A 14,593-nucleotide genomic window follows, 5' to 3' on the forward strand; every position below is an offset into this window, starting at 1 on the left:
TAGAAGTGGAAGAGTCTGCTGGAGTTTTGTTATAGTGAGATTTGATTGGTACTTTATAATGCTGAGGAGCAGCCATGCTAGGGACTCTGTGTCACCAGGAGGCCTTGTGGGAAGGGGAGGCAGATTCCTGATACAACTCCACAGCTGGCTCGGGAAGGGGAGGCAGATTCCTGATACGACTCCATGCTGGCTCGGGAAGGGTTTGCCAGGCCCATAGTGTGTTTCCCACCCCTCTTTTATCCCATTCTTCTCCTGGCTCAGGTCTTCAGGGCAACTCAGTGTCCACACCAGGGATGCCTGCACAGACTGGGTGGCTTGGTTTGATTTGGATTCTTTTTTGCCCCCAGGTGAATGGAACTTTGCTGGGTGGCAAAAGGTGAGGCATCACCCTGCAAAGTAGGGCATCACAGTAGGAAACATTTGCATCATCAGTTACAAAGGGAGGGATAGTATTTGTTCCTGGAAGTATTAATTTGCTTTGTGATGCTAACTCAATGATTCACCTTTAGGCTGTGTTTCTTATCACCGTTACATGTAATGGACCTGATAATAAGAGGAAGGACATTACTTGTTCAGTTATTTGATGCTTTTTCTCTCTTGTATTCATTTTCTTTTTTTGTGGAAGGCTCTGAGAATTCATGCCAGTTTTTCCTTTGAAGTTATAAAGTCCACTTCATCATCGAAAAGAGCTATACTGCTATTGTTGGCAACAGTAAATAATGGCTGAAGAGAAGTAAATATCTCAGCAAATTATTCCTTCCCTTCTTTCTCACTGGGCTCATCCCCTAGTGATAATCAGCTTCAGTCTAGAAGGGAGAGAGGAACACAGAGAGCCAGTGGTCCAGGGAAGTGGTAGAAAGGATCAACCTCTACATGCAAGAGAGTCAGACAAATGTGCAAATGTATGCCAGAAACTGGCAAATTTCCTTTTTGCGTTTCTGAAAATCCCTTTGAACTAAATGGAATTAACACGAAATTACGTTATACTCCAAGTGGAATTAGACACCTTACTTCTTCTTAGTGAAATTGGATATGTTTTTAGGGGTAAAATGTACTCATTATTGAGTACTAACTTGTTCCCTTTTTATGGAAATGATTATAAATTCCAGAAGTAAAGCAGTACGCTGATTTTTTTCACTAGCACAATTAGTTCTACATTTTTTCTCCAGTTAGTAGTGTTCCCTTTGAAATATATGTGTCCTCTTAGAAGATATGTTAGAATATTTAAAACGCTAAGTGTAGATTGTATAATGGGAAAGGAATGGAGTGGGGAATAAGCCTAGTCTTATTAAAACCAAAACAATGTGTTGCTATTTTAATATTTTTAAATCCTTTTATTTAGCATTTGTGACCAAAGGACCAACTATGTGATTGATAAATTTGCAAAGAACCTTCTATCCTCCATGCCTCGTGATGCAATTATCTTACTCAGAGGAGATCTGCCAGGGAATTCTCTCCGTTACATGCATTATTGTGAGGGACTGAGGCCAGATATTTCATTAGTGGATCAGGAAGTAAGTATGTGAGAAATATACTTAAAATATAGTAGTAGCAATTGTTTTAAAATGTGTATTTTAAAGAACTATTTCTTTTTTTTAACAGTGCATGGGTATAGTTTTCATGATCACTCTGAGGTAAAATATATATCACATTCTTTCCTTTATTGTAACTAATAGGATAAGTCATGTGTTTCTTCTTTGTTTTTTAAACTGAGTGTTTTAAGAATTAATATGTCTCAGATTCAAACAACATCCTAGGTCTCTAGTTCCCATGGCAGACCATGACAATACTGTGTTGTAAATTTATTTTTAAATTGTTCTTTTACATCCAATCAGCTCAGCCATTCAAATTAACACTGCCCCCTGGTCCAGAGATTAAAATAAATTAGGCTGACTATAAAATAAGTCATACTGCAAGTAAGTAAACATTTCACTCAAAATAGAAATTATTAACCACAATTCTGTTATAGAATTTGTAAATTTTGTAGATCTTATGACAAAAGTATGTTGGGAAAGGACTTGTGAAAATTTCAAGGTCTATTAAAACAATCTTCTGGAACTAAAAAAAATGTATTTAAACTATAGGATTTATTGTTTAAGCCATAAATAGTTAAAGAGAACAAATCTATCTCCACTCTTTTTAGAACAGTCATCAGGAAAATAGAAATTCTTAACCTCGAAAAAGTACTATTAGTTTGATTGAGCAAATTATAGGCACAATACTGATTTTAAAAATTTTTTGAAAAAACAATACTTATTGAATAAATTTCATTCAATTAATAAATAATTTAAAAATTTGACAACACTTTAAACAGATTTGCAAATATAGGGAAATTTGAAAATCACACATGTTTTTATAAGCAGTGTGCATTTATGTCATATACACTGATGATTCATTTGGTCTTGATTAAAATGATCTAGAATCTGACAAAAGCTAGATCATTTGTTAATAATATGGTATACCATGATTTTAAATACAGGTACTATGGTTGAGAAGCTTGGATTTCAAAGTTAATTCAACCTGAATTCACATCCTTATCCTCTCACTTCCTGGATGTATGACTTAGGGCTAAAGAGTTTTCCTTTCAGAACTTCTGTTTCCCTGTCTATAAAATGGAAATAATCATTAGATAAGTAAGTTAGGATGCTTTTGAATGTAAGAAATAAAATCACTAAGAGTAGCTTAAACTATGGGATTTTTAATCTCACAAAACAAGTAGTCTGGAGAAAGGAGCTTTTAGGCTTGATAATACAAGCAGTTCCATGATGGCCGTGTTCTAGGGTAGCTTTTTTGCAGGTCTCTTGAATTGAAGGATGCCTGGTTCTAAACATTGCATGCAAAGTGCTTCTTCTGAGTTCTCTCTCTCTCTCTCTCTGTATTGGGAATAACATGTGCCCCAGATGCCCCCGCCAGACCTTTATTCAGGCCCCACTAACCAGTATTGGGTCACATGACTACTCCAAAAACTACTCACTAGCAAAGGAGAATGACTGTAACTCCCTGATTAAAACCAGGATTGTGTTAGCTGAAAAGAAGGATTGGCTGTTGAGTGGGCAATCAACAGTATCAGAAATAATTATTCTCACCTAAGGTTATTATGAGAATTGAATGAGAAACAGTAAGGTCCTAGTACAAAGTGGTTATTTAATGAATGTTACTGTTCTCAAATAGGGGCTTCCCTTATAGCTCAGTTGGTAAAAAATCTGTCCGCAATGCAGGAGACCCCGGTTCAATTCCTGGGTTGGGAAGATTCCCTGGAGAAAGGAATCCACTCCAGTATTCTGGCCTGGAGAGACTGTATAGTCCATGGGGTCACAAAGGGTCGGACATGACTGAGCGACTTTGACTTTGACTTTTGATTCTCAAATACTGAAACTTATTGGGAAATAAACTCTAATTCAATAAGTACTTTTTGAGTATTTCCAATATGTTGTTGTGGTTCAGTAGCTAAGTCGTGTCCAATTCTTTTCAGCGCTGTGGATTGCATCCTGCCAGGCTCCTCTGTCCATAGAATTCTCCAGGCAAGAATACTGAAGTGGGTTACCGTGCCCTCCTCCCGGGGATCTTCCCAATGCAGGGATCAAACCCACGTCTCCTGCATTGCAGGTGGATTTTTTACCACCAGGGAAGCACCCTCTACATACTTAGATTAAAATTAATTTGTCACTTCTAGTTAAATGACTTGTAGAGACAGGTAAAACATAAACATAATTGCTCAAGTGATGATATCCAAACTTTAATGAAGTCTTCTTTAAAAACTGAAATTTGTACATATAAAATTGTAGGATGAAGTATATATTAAGTATAGAATTAAAAAAAATTAATACTAATGATTTATTTTAACCAAAAGAATATGTAAGGACATGTAATTAACTTGGAGCTATGAATAAATTCAGATTATTTAGCCAAGGGGTTTTTAACTTTGACGCCTAGGTTATGTGATTGAACTTCTCAAGGGCAGGGATTATATCTTCTTCACTGTAGGTCAAGCACTACTTGTTTTTGTTTTCTGAATGAATGAATGAAAGAACAGAGTAATGACACATCTCTTTATTTTGCCTAGGTTGTCTAGTCTGGCCATCAAAAAGGCATTTCAGCTTCAGCAAACATAGTTTGGGAACTATTCTGTGCCAGGCATTGTGCTAGGTGCAGAGGCAAGGAGGTGAAAAGATACAGTCTCTTTCCTATAGGAGCTCTCAGTCTAGTGAGGAATAGGCTAGAAGCTATAATCAAGGTAGGTACATCGTGCTACAGGAGCATCTTGTTCTGCTGTGAAAACTGGGGAGGACATCCTAGAGGAAGTGATGCTTAAGCTGGTTCTCAAAGTTCAGTACACTCCCTAGGTATAAGAACAGGAGGTCCTTCTGGTCATAAACTAGGTGCTGATTTTATTGATAGCTGATAATTATAACTTAAGACATAAAATCTAAGGTCTGAGTCATTAGAAGAATAGTGGCACGTACCTTGGTTGCATTTGTATGTATTTTTCAATTATGTTTATATTTAATGAGTAACCCCACATTTGGTAACTTTTTCATCATCCTTGATAAACTTGGTTCTTTTTAAAGAAACATATTAAAAGCATGATATCACATGTTATCTTTCTGGCAGATGATGACTTATGAGTGGTATCTACCCAAGATGGCAAAGCATTTACCAGGCGTCAAGTTTCCTGGGAACCGGTGGAATCCTGTAGAAGGAATATTATCTAGTGGAATGGTCACATTTAATCTTTATCATTTTCTTGAAGTAAATAAACAGTAAGCATTCTTTTCATATAATAGCTTTTCTAAAATCTTAAGCTTTTCTAAAATTGTTTATGTAGCAGCTGTGCTTCATCCAAAAGACCAATTTTCTATACCTATTTCCCTGTCACCGGTGAGATTATCTTTGTAATTAAATTGAATATCTGTGCATAAATGAGACCAGGCAGAAATAAATGTTATTGTTCTGGGTAAAGGAAAAATAAAGACAGATTAGCAAGAATAGCAAATAAGATCTTAGTACAATTCAGAGAAATTGGAGATGTGCCTGCCTACTTGAAATCATTGCAGGTAGATCGCAAGCAATTATAGTTTCCCCCTGATCAACACCATGGCCCCCTTTTAAGTTTAATGCAAATGTTTTCTGGGAATAATCACTATATAAAAATAGCTCAAGGATTTTTTTCTAAAGGATAAGGCATTTTTATAAATAAGAAAAACACCTACAGTTATGCTGACTGAGATAACATATGAGAATTGTGAATTCTATACTTCAGAACATAAAATTATTCATAGTTAAGGTCAAGAATAAATAACTCCTTCAGTGGTATACTGTTGAATATTTTTCCTGTCCCTGAAATGCTTGGGATTGTCCAGAGCCTGAAGAAGCAAACTTATTTCATAATTTCTATTCTCTTATAAAGAGGATTTCAGAAATTTTTATAAATTCCAAAGTTAAACTGTCCCTTACTAAGAACATAATGAAGTGGTACTTTGGTGTTCAGAGCCTGAAGTTTACTGTGGCTCATGAAGTCATATGAAGGTAATAGGTATAAATGTGCTGTGGAGTAATAATTAATTGTTCTATTTTGGAATAAAATATTAACAACATCTCCAAATAGGCATTTTTGGTGCAGTTTATTTAATTGAACGTCTTAAACACTAATTGAACCTACTATCTATCCGTTTGTATTAGGCAATAAAGTGAGACTCAGTTCCAGATTTAAGTAGACTACAATCTAGTTGTATATATACATAGATATGAATACAGTTAGCCATAATGGTGTAAGCTCTGTACTAACAAAGCCTTGTAAAGTGTAAGACACAGTAAATGTTCAATGTGTGTTTACTAAATGGATGACTTAATTGACAGTGTAAGCCAAATGTTCTGGGACCATGGATGAGAAAGCAATTAATTCTGCCGAGGGGCATTCATTCAGCATTTATTTAATAAACTTTGGGTATTAAAAATGTCCCAACACCTGTACTAGCTGCAGATGGATGGGTGTGATCCCTGCTGTTACCATCTTTGAGACAGATGTCAAGTGATGCCTTAAATGTGAAACAGATAAGTTATAGTATCAGCTGGTAAGCATGATAATACTGGTATGGATGAACTTTGGAGACTCAAAGACTAAGAAAGAATTTGCCAAGTGGATAGAACAGTTAGGATACAAAACAAATCCATGACCCCAGAAACTCCCTTTTTCTGCTCCTTTGTTGTTATACTGTGCCCAGACCCCTAGCCCTCAGAACCACGGATCTATCCTCTGTTACTATCAGATCAGATCAGTCTCTCAGTCGTGTCCAGCTCTTTGCGACCCCATGAATCGCAGCACGCCAGGCCTCTTCTGTTACTGTAGTTTTACCTTTTCCAGAATGTCATATAAATGGACTCATAAAGTATGTGACTTTTTGATACTAGCATCCCTTACTTTAGCAAAATGCCTCTGAGATCCTTCCAAGTTATTGTTGTGTATCAATAGTTTATTCCTTTTTGTTACTGAGTAATATTCCTTTGTATAGACGTACTGCAGTTTATCCATTCATCTATTCAAGGACATTTGGGCTGTTTCCAGTTATTTGTGAATAGAGCTGCTATAAACATTCATGTACAGGTTTGTGTATGAATATGTTTTCATACCTAGGAGTGGGATTATTGGATTTATTGGATTGTTTGTTTTCTTACTATTGAGTTTTGAGAGTTCTGTGTCTATTCTAGATGCAAATCTTTTATTAAACATGTGATATTTTTTCCTAGTCTTTTTGTTCTCTTCAAAGTGTCTTTTGCAGGTAATTTTTATTTTGATGAAATCCAATTATCATATTTCTCTTTTATGGATCATACTTTTTGATCTCCTGTCAAACAACTCTTGCCTAATGCCAGGTCACAAAGATTATCTCATGTTTTCTTCTAAGATTTTTACAGTTTTATGTTTTATATCTCAGATCAAAAATCACTTTTGAGTTAATTTTTACAAGGAGCTTGCTTAGAACAAAGATATTTTTGCCTATGAATGTTATTTGTCCTAATATCATTTGTTGAAAACATTTATATTCTTTCTTCATTTAATTGCATTTGCACCTTTTTCTGTATTTACAAAAAAAGAATACTTCTGGGGTTTTTGACTGGTTTTAATTTGATTAGGGTTTTCATGGCATATCTTTTTTTTTTCTTATGCTTTTAGCCACCTACGTCATGTTTAAAGTGGGTTTCTTGTAGATGGCACATATTTGACTCTTGTTTTATTATCCATTCTGACAATTTGTCTATCATTTCATTTATATCCAGACCATTTGCATTAATGTAAATATTGACATGTTTTAGATGTACATCTATCCTTTTATTACTTGTTTTCCGTTTGGTCTTCTGTTTTTCATTCCACTGTTTCCCTTCCTGCTTTCTTTTGGATAATTTGATTTTTTTTTAGCATTCCATGTTACTGTGTCTCTTGGTAAATTTTTTTCAGTGGTTGCTCTTAGAATTACAGTATACAGACATATTTAACTATCACAATCTATTTATTACTTTTGGAGAAGGAAATGACAAACCACTCCAGTACTCTTGCCTGGAAAATCCCACGGATGGAGAAGCCTGGCGGGCAATAGTCCATGGGTCACAAGAGTCGGACATCTCTTAGTGACTAAACCAATTTACTACTTCAAGTGAACTGTAGAAATCTTACTGGCGTGTAAGCTCCTTTACTCCACTTTTGATTGTGTTGTCAAACATGTTATATTAGACATGTGATAATTTTTGTTTTCAACATATGTTTTTTTAATTTAAGAGAAAAAGTAGTCTTAGATATCTGTTCAGATATTTACCAGATCTGTTGCTCTTCCTTCAATCCTGGTGTTCGAGCTTTCCATCTTGTATCATTTTTCTCCCTTCTGAAGTTAGTCCTTTAGCATTTCTTTCAGAACAAGACTGTTAGCAGTGAATTCTCTTAGTCTTTCTTTACCCAAAAAAGTCTTTATTTCACCTTCATTTTTGAAGGATATTTCTGGATATGTAATTCTGGGTTGGATAGTTCTTTTTTTTCTCTCATCACTTTAACAGTGTTATTTTATATCCTTTTGCCATGCATGGCTTCTGTTGAGAAATCTGCAGTTATTCAAATCATTGTTTCCCTTGTGTGAAATGTGTTGTTTTTCTCTGACTGCTTTCAAGATTTTTTGTCTTTAATTTTAAGCAATTTGATTATGATGTATCTGGGCATGAATTTCTTTGAGTTTAACCTGCTTGGGATTTACTAAGTTTCGTGAATCTGAACGATTGTGTCTTTCACAAAAGTTGGAAGTTTTCTGACGTTATTTCTTTAAGTACTTTTCCTGCTCCACCTTTTTTCTCTTCTTCTGGGATTCTGATGACTCCAGTGTTAGACCTTTTGATATTGTTCCACAGGTACCTAAGACTCTATACTTTCAGTATTTTTTCCTCTTTGTTTAAATTATACAATTTCTCTTGATCTAGCTTCAAGTTCATTGACACACATTCTGTCTTTCTAAAATTGTATGAAGCCCATCCAGTGGAGGAGTAATGGGAGTTTGCTCCCAATCTTTGGAACCACGGCTCCTCTGGTTAGCGAGCAGCGTCCACTTCCACAGAGTTGCAGGAACCTGCCCAGCTGCCACTGTGCTGCTGCTTCTGCTGCTGGCACAGTGCTGTCTGGTGCCCAGGGAAAGAGGGAAAGGAAAAAGTTCTGGGGATTTCCTCTGCTCTTTCAATCCTTACAAGTTCCTTTTCCTGCTCCTTGGAGTCAGGAAAAAAGCAAGAGGAAGGCTTCTCTTGAGATCTTTTTGTTCTCACTTGGTATGTATTTTGGGTTTCAGGCTTCCTTGAGTTCAGGCCAGGTAATCCTGGAAGATGAACAGGAGTAAACTCACCACGGATTTGGTGGAACTCAGAATTCTGCTTTCTTCCCTCAATCTTCTTTCTACCATTTACTGTTCAGAGTCTTCAGATAGTTGTTCCATGTTTAGATTTCAGAATTAATTTAGAGATAAAGAGCCTATCCTCAGGCTACTTCTGGGCTACTCAGAAGGATTTGTAAATGAAAATTGTAGGTTCAATAAAATAATGCTAAAAGAGATTAAAAGTAAAATGCAATGGAAATTGGAGGACAGAAAGACTACTAGTATTAGTAGTACTACTAATACAAAGACATGTTTCCACCTATAAAATTTAGAAGGTAGCAAATAATATGTCTATTTACACATGAGACAGAACCACAGACTCTTGTGTTTGTCCCTTTGTCCCCACCTGATTTCTTCTGATTTCTGTGTCAAAAACAGGTAGGTTTTATTATTTATGTCTGTGTGCTTCCCTTCAATCTCCAGACAGCTTTTTTCCCCCACTAATATAAATTTAAAGCAATCTACTGGCAGAGATTTAAAGAAACCAAAGTGTTCACAAATGGTTTATTGGTAACTGAGGTTTAGAGTAAAAAATGACCCTTCCTGAGTTATATGTATTTGGCATTTAGAACCTTAAGCTGATAATACATATTTTTCTGTCTTCAATAGAAAAGAAACGTTTGTTTGCATAGGAATTCACGAAGGCGACCCAACCTGGAAAAAGAATTATTCACTTTGGCCATGGGGTTCTTGTGACAAATTAGTTTCTTCAGAGATTGTATTCAACCCTGAGGAGTGGATTAAACTTACGAGAAATATCTACAACTGGACTGAAAGCTATGGAAGGTATGGAGGGCAGTTGTTTGCCATCAGTGTGTAGCTGTTTTGTGTGCCTAAAAAACTCACTGAATTTTGAAATGCCTTTTAATTTTTTAGATTTTTTTTTGTTTTTTATTAGTAGTTAATATTGCTATTTGCTGCCCACAGAGTACCGTGATAGAGAAGGAGAACTTATATTTCTTGTCCTCAGGCTTGAAGAACAATGGAGAGGTGGAGGAAAGGCAGTGATGGTTAAGTGGGCACCACGTAGTTAGATATGTGCCACCATCCACATCCAGCTCTTGTAATACCACATGGTCCGTCATCCTGTACCTCAGACCCTAAAAGTGGGAGAGATTCGTGAACTGAAGCAGAGCTTTAAAACTCACTCTGTTGTCCCTAATAGTCTCCACCCACATAAACTTGTCACTTTTATTTGTTTTCTTCAAGAATGGCAGATCAGGGACTTCCTTGGTGGTCCAGTGGTTAAGACTCCCCACTTCCACAGCAAAGGGCTCAGGTTCCATCCCTGGTCAGAGAACTAAGATCCCACATGCCACATGGTGCGGCCAAAACAAGAAAAAAAAAAAAAAAAGAATGGCAGATCACTTCTGTGTAGGAAGACTGGGATTTAAGTAACTTTTTCTTCACAACTGTTTGCCGTTAGCCTCGTTCTGTTGTTTTGATTAGTCTTCCTGGAAGCATCTCTACCTATAGTTGACTCTCTCCCATATGGAAAATGAGTCACCATCTAAAGATAGGCTCTCTATTGCCTATTTTTTAAATTAAATTATGAATTATGCAAAGATTAGATAATTACTGCTTATAATTCAAGTGGGTAACTGTTCCCTTCTCCAGAGAATCTTCCCAACCCAAGGATCGAACCCAGGTCTCCCGCATTGCAGGCAGATTCTTTACCAGCTGAGCCACAAGGGAAGCCCAAGACTTCTGGAGTGGGTAGCCTATCCCTTCTCCAGAGGATCTTCCTGACTCAGGAATCAAACTGGGGTCTCCTTCATTGCAGGCAGATTCTTTACCAACTGAGCTATAAGCCTATAATTCAAGAGCAACACTCAAAATCATATGAACAAATGCTACTGAAGATTTCTGAGTCGATATGAGCAAACAGACCCCACTGCTGTGCTCCAGCCAGAGCTGGATAAGTAGTTGTTTATCAAAGTACTCTGTGACCATTGTGAGGAAAAGCTGGAAAATCCCCTGTTCTCCAAACAGCCGATGACAGTACAGGTACACAGCATCACTCACTGCCTCCATTTTGTCAAAGTAGATACATGCTAAGAGAAATTTTAATTAAGTGGGAAAAAATCGGCAAACGGTTTAGCCAGTGCTCTTTGAGCAGCATCCTAGCTCCAACAACGATTTATCAAAGCCAGGAGTCCCCTCTTCTCACAGCTCTATGGCTTTCAGCTGTGCCCACAGAGGGACCCAGGCCTCACCCCTACCCCATTTCCCGCCTGACGGCTCTCGGGAAGCCTCCAGCCTCTTCCCACTGAGCTTTAGTGTGCTCCTGTGAGGCAGTGGGGCTCATCATGCAGATTACAAATACATTTACCAAAACCTCAGATTCCTAACCATCAAATATTTCTAAGGGAATAAGTTTGTTACTTTGGTCTCTATCTGTTCTTCAAGATGCAACCTATTTTATTTGCCTTGTAAGATTATAAAACAAAAATGACATGTCCGTAACAATAAAGGTAACTGGCAGGAAAATGTTACCATTTTCTTCTAACTACAGGTTTGATCCTTCTTCCTGGGAATCTGTGGCCAATGAAGAGATGTGGCAAGCAAGGTGACTAACTTATACTTTCGGTTTGCAGTCTACTTTTAATGTAGTAGAAGTAGCTTGTGGCAATTTTCATTTGAGCAGCAGTGGGGCATGGTGATAATAAAAGTAATATTTATGAGCGATTATTTTGTTTGGGGCATTGTACTAATTGTTACTAAGGCATAATCTCATTTCATCCATACAGCAACCTGTGGAGAAGTCAATCTTACCCCATTTTACAAAAAGAACGAACTGAAGGCAGAGAGGTTACTTGTAGGCCGCATAGCTCTACCAATAGAGTCCAAAATTCACCTCTCTCTGACTGGAACATTCATCACTCCTGTGCTCTCCCGCCTCCACTAAACCAAAGTCAGTGTAATTGATTAAGGAGAGATTGATAATTACCACCCTGTCCCATGTGTAATGTGCTAGTTAGTTATTTAAGCACTTATTGAAAACTTCCTAGAAACCAGGCACCATGCTAGGCTTGGAGGCTACACATTGGAATACGACACAGTTCCTATTGTCAGTGGAGCAGACAGACATATTCCAAGAGATTTGACTGTTCACGTGCTAGATGCTGGACTTCCCTGTTCCTATGTGAAATGAACACTTCACAGTGATGCTCTTGTCTCTCTGTGTTCCTGCCATTATTTTAAAATATTCAAAATATCTAACACTAACTAACAGACTTTGGCCTAAAATGTAAAAGGCCTAAGTGATGCAGACAGGGGTACCAAGTATGAAGTACTTCCTCCAGGAAAAATGGATTGATGCCCACTCTGGGCCAGGGGCTGAGTGCACCAGAAATTGAGTTAGGGTGTAATATGTTTAAAGAGGGTTTTTTTTTAATTGTCAAGAAATATGGTTCTTGACAAAATAACACTTACAAAAAAGTGTTTGTAGTAGTGTTTTGGAAATGTCAGAAAATTGCATATTTCAAGTTATCAACCCGGTTATAAGAACAAATACTTGCTTTGAGGGACTAATCAAAGATACACCAAATGTTTGCACGATTCTTCAGTGTGACAGTGTGGGAAAGCTTGGGGAGAAATCACATGAAGAAAGCAGGTCATTATTCGGGCAGGTATTGATTTAATTGGAGTGCTGAATACAATTCGGATGAGTTCATGTGGTCAAAGAGTCCAGCCACCTTTGAAGAACTGGTCACACACGGCATGAGCCGTCGTGATGGGTATCTTCGGGGATGTGCTGACAGACTCAGCAAGTCTCCCCTCCCAGCTGCTCTTGCACAGTGAAGATGTACATCTGGAGGGAAGGTGATGCACAACAGTGATGATGAACAGAATGCAGCGTCTTGGGGTGGGGGAGGGCTACTGTTGGTTCAGAGTAAACTTCTGTGAATATAAAAGAAGTGAAAAGAATACGATAAAGGGTTCTGTATGATTCTCATCAATGGAAAAGTCTGGCCGATTTAGGTTTGAATGTGAAATTGATGTGAACACCCTCCCACTCCCAGGATGAAAACACCATTCTTCATCTTTAACCTGGCAGAAAGTGCAAGTTTGCCTTCAAATGTGAAAGCTCAACTCTACACTCACGCCTATAACGTATGTTGCACTTTTACATATATAAATACATTTGGTGGGAGGGTAGTGGTGACTGTTTGGGATGTAAAGAGAGTGTATCACAGAGTTTTTACTTTTTTTGTTTCCAGCTTTATTTGGCATTATAAATCAGTACAAATGGAAAAACAGTCATGTGTCTCTCAAATAATATTTAAAGTAAATGACCGTGGTTGACAAAATAATGTAAGAAGTTCATGTCCTCATCTCCAGAACTTGTGAATATATGGCCTTACACGGCAAAGGGCACGTTGCAGGTGTGATTAAGGATCCTGAGGTGGGGAGATTATCCTAGATTATCCAGGTGGGCCTAATATAATCACAGGGGTCCCTAGAAGAAGGAGGCAGGAAGGTCAGAGTCAGAGAAGGAGACATGGCATTGCAAGCAGAGGTCAGAAAGAGATTTGAAGATTGCCAGGTAGCTGGCCTGAAAGATGGAGGAAGGGGCCACAAGTTAGGAAGTGCAGGCAGCCTCTGAAAGCTAGAAAAGGCAAAAAAAAAAAAAAAAACCAAACAGATTCTAGAGCCTCTAGAAATATATGATACATTTATATTGTTTTAACTGCTATGTTTTAACCACTACATTTGTGCTGATTTGTTACAACAGTAATAGGAAACTAAGATGATGGCTTTATTTTCTTAAAAAGCAGTTCTGATGGGTCGCCCTCTATACAAAAGTCATGACCCTGGCAACACTTGAAACGATCGGACCATGGCTGGTTGAGATTTCATGAGAGAGAGAAAGGGTCGTGGAGAATAACCCCAGGAAGCCAGACAGCCAGGCACGCTAAGGCTCTTGCTTAGCTGGTCCTCTGTGATGGGAACGAGGGTACAGACCAGAGGCTTGCTTTGCTATAGCACTGTGTTAACAAGGCCCTGCTTTTCTGTGGTTTATAGCACTGGCCTCTTCCCCGCCTTCTGAGATAGTCTTGGAGCCTGCAGTATAGGAAACAGACATCCTGGCAAAAGCCAGTGAGAACGGAGCCCAGGAGCTGTATGTCTAGCAAGTGATTATTTATGCTGTCTCTGGGCTGCTGTGGATCTACTCAGCCAGGGCATTTGTTTGGGACTGAGTCAAAATAGCATGGTGTCCAATTAGTGTGACAGCTTTTACTCCTCAATTGTGTGCTTATTGGTCCATGGTTTACTCATGTATTCATTTACTCACAGAGCATTTATGGAGCACCCAGTCTGTACCAAATACTGTGATGGAGATGATCAGGCATTGGCCCTGCTGTCAAATGGGCACACGCCAGAGAGGGAGATATAAGATAAAGTCCTGTTAGTAGTGAGAAATACAAGAGCTGTGCAGGGGTGCCACAGGACAGTGAGAGGCATATGAGCACAGCCTCCTGGGGAGAGGTGGCGCAGAAGGGAGGGAAAGCTGCCACAGGAGATGTCACTGCAGTGTCATCTTGAAAGATCAGAGGAAGCCAGCCAGACACATGTGGTGCAGGAAACCACAGGGATAGAGGTGGACACCTCCGAGGTGCCCATCAAGGACAGCCAGGGGCTAGATACAGGAAGCAGTGTTCTGGAGTTCTGACTGGCAGTCAGGGAGT

The 14,593-nt window shown here is 38.3% G+C and overlaps 1 protein-coding gene across 1 annotated transcript in view; it reads left to right on the forward strand.

The window, feature by feature from the left end:
• The window catches only part of TMEM260 (transmembrane protein 260), a 72,092-nt gene that overhangs the window by 52,881 nt on the left and 4,618 nt on the right, over positions 1 to 14,593 (forward strand). The window contains 5 exon segments of the mRNA XM_061428987.1: positions 1,343 to 1,514; positions 4,612 to 4,760; positions 9,510 to 9,686; positions 11,416 to 11,469; positions 12,926 to 13,016. Coding sequence (XP_061284971.1) covers positions 1,343 to 1,514; positions 4,612 to 4,760; positions 9,510 to 9,686; positions 11,416 to 11,469; positions 12,926 to 13,016 — 643 coding nt within the window.

Source organism: Bos javanicus, chromosome 10, assembly GCF_032452875.1.
Source record: "Bos javanicus breed banteng chromosome 10, ARS-OSU_banteng_1.0, whole genome shotgun sequence".
NCBI classification, from domain to species: Eukaryota; Metazoa; Chordata; class Mammalia; order Artiodactyla; family Bovidae; genus Bos; species Bos javanicus.